Source organism: Tupaia chinensis, unplaced genomic scaffold (assembly GCF_000334495.1).
Source record: "Tupaia chinensis unplaced genomic scaffold, TupChi_1.0 Scaffold000247_1, whole genome shotgun sequence".
In the NCBI taxonomy this organism is placed as follows: Eukaryota; Metazoa; Chordata; class Mammalia; order Scandentia; family Tupaiidae; genus Tupaia; species Tupaia belangeri.
The window spans coordinates 4,270,091-4,271,374 of record NW_006159725.1 but is presented as its reverse complement, the minus strand read 5'-3'; the positions used below and the strand labels follow the sequence as shown (position 1 = coordinate 4,271,374).

The 1,284-nt window shown below is 51.3% G+C and overlaps 1 protein-coding gene across 1 annotated transcript in view; it reads left to right on the top strand.

The window, feature by feature from the left end:
• The window catches only part of OR6X1 (olfactory receptor family 6 subfamily X member 1), a 5,523-nt gene extending 4,459 nt beyond the window's left edge, over positions 1-1,064 (top strand). The window contains 3 exon segments of the mRNA XM_014587915.1: positions 38-562; positions 564-639; positions 642-1,064. Coding sequence (XP_014443401.1) covers positions 38-562; positions 564-639; positions 642-1,064 — 1,024 coding nt within the window.
• The last annotated feature ends 220 nt before the right edge of the window (positions 1,065-1,284 follow it).

Below are 1,284 nucleotides of genomic sequence, written 5' to 3'. Positions count from 1 at the left end.
TCCACTATTCTAAGGAGTTACTTCTTTGTCTCTGTAGGGTCTCGAGGAACATGAGAAATGGCACAGCCATCACAGAGTTCATCCTCATAGGCTTCCCTGGGATCCAAGGACTGCAGACCCCTCTCTTCATCCTGATTTTTCTCATCTACATATTAACCCTTTCAGGCAATGGGCTCATCATTGCCATTATCTGGGCCGAGCCCAGGCTTCAAATCCCAATGTACTTCTTCCTTTGCAACCTCTCCTTCTTAGAGATCTGATACACCCCCATGGTCATCCCCAAACTGCTGGAAACCTTCATGGTCACAAGGACAGTTACCTGCACCCGCTGCTGCCTGCTACAGAGCTTCTTCCACTTCTTCCTGGGCACCACTGAGTTCCTGATCCTCGCCGTCATGTCTTTCGACCGCTCCCTCGCCATCTGCAAGCCCCTTTGCTACCCCACCATCATGACCAGCAACCTCTGCCTGCAGCTGGCCCTCGGCTCTTGGGTGGCGGGCTTCGCCATCATCCTTTTCCAGATGCTGCTGCTCGTCCAGCTGCCCTTCTGTGGTGACAACGTGAGATCATTTCTACTGTGACGTCGGTCCCATTCTGAAAGCAGCCTGTGCAGACGCCAGCATCTTGGAACTCCTGGGTGTGTCCTGGCAACCGTCCTTGTGATCCCAGGGTCACTCCTCTTTACTGCAATTTCTTACGGCTACATCTTGTCCACCATCCTGCGGATCCCTTCGGCCACAGGTCACCAAAAGGCCTTCTCTACCTGCGCCTCTCACTTAACTGTCGTCTCCCTGCTCTATGGTGCTGTTCCGTTCATGTACCTGAGGCCCACGGCACGCTCCTCCTTTAAGATTAATAAGGTGTCGGTGCTAAATACTATCCTCACTCCCCTCCTGAATCCCTTTATTTACACCATTAGGAACCAGAAGGTGAGAGGAGCCCTAAGAAAGGCAATGAGTTGTCCAACGACTCGTCATACAAGGGAAATCGTGCAGCATGTCGGAATAAACTTAACACTGTTACAAAAATTAAATGTGAGAGGAGACTGTGGGGGGAGTCAGTAAAACAGGATCCCTCTGGGACCAGCAGATGGTGTAATTGTTACATTGCTCGGCTCCCACAGTTCAAGTCCTAGGCCTGGTGGCTTAAAACTCATGCCAGGCATATGTGCATATGTGCCCAAGATCCCAAGAGGAGAATGGAAGAGAAGGGATTGCAGTGTGGCTATCCCCTGTGGGTGGTCTCCCTTCTGTCTCTCTCTTTCTGTCTCTCTGTCTCTCTTAA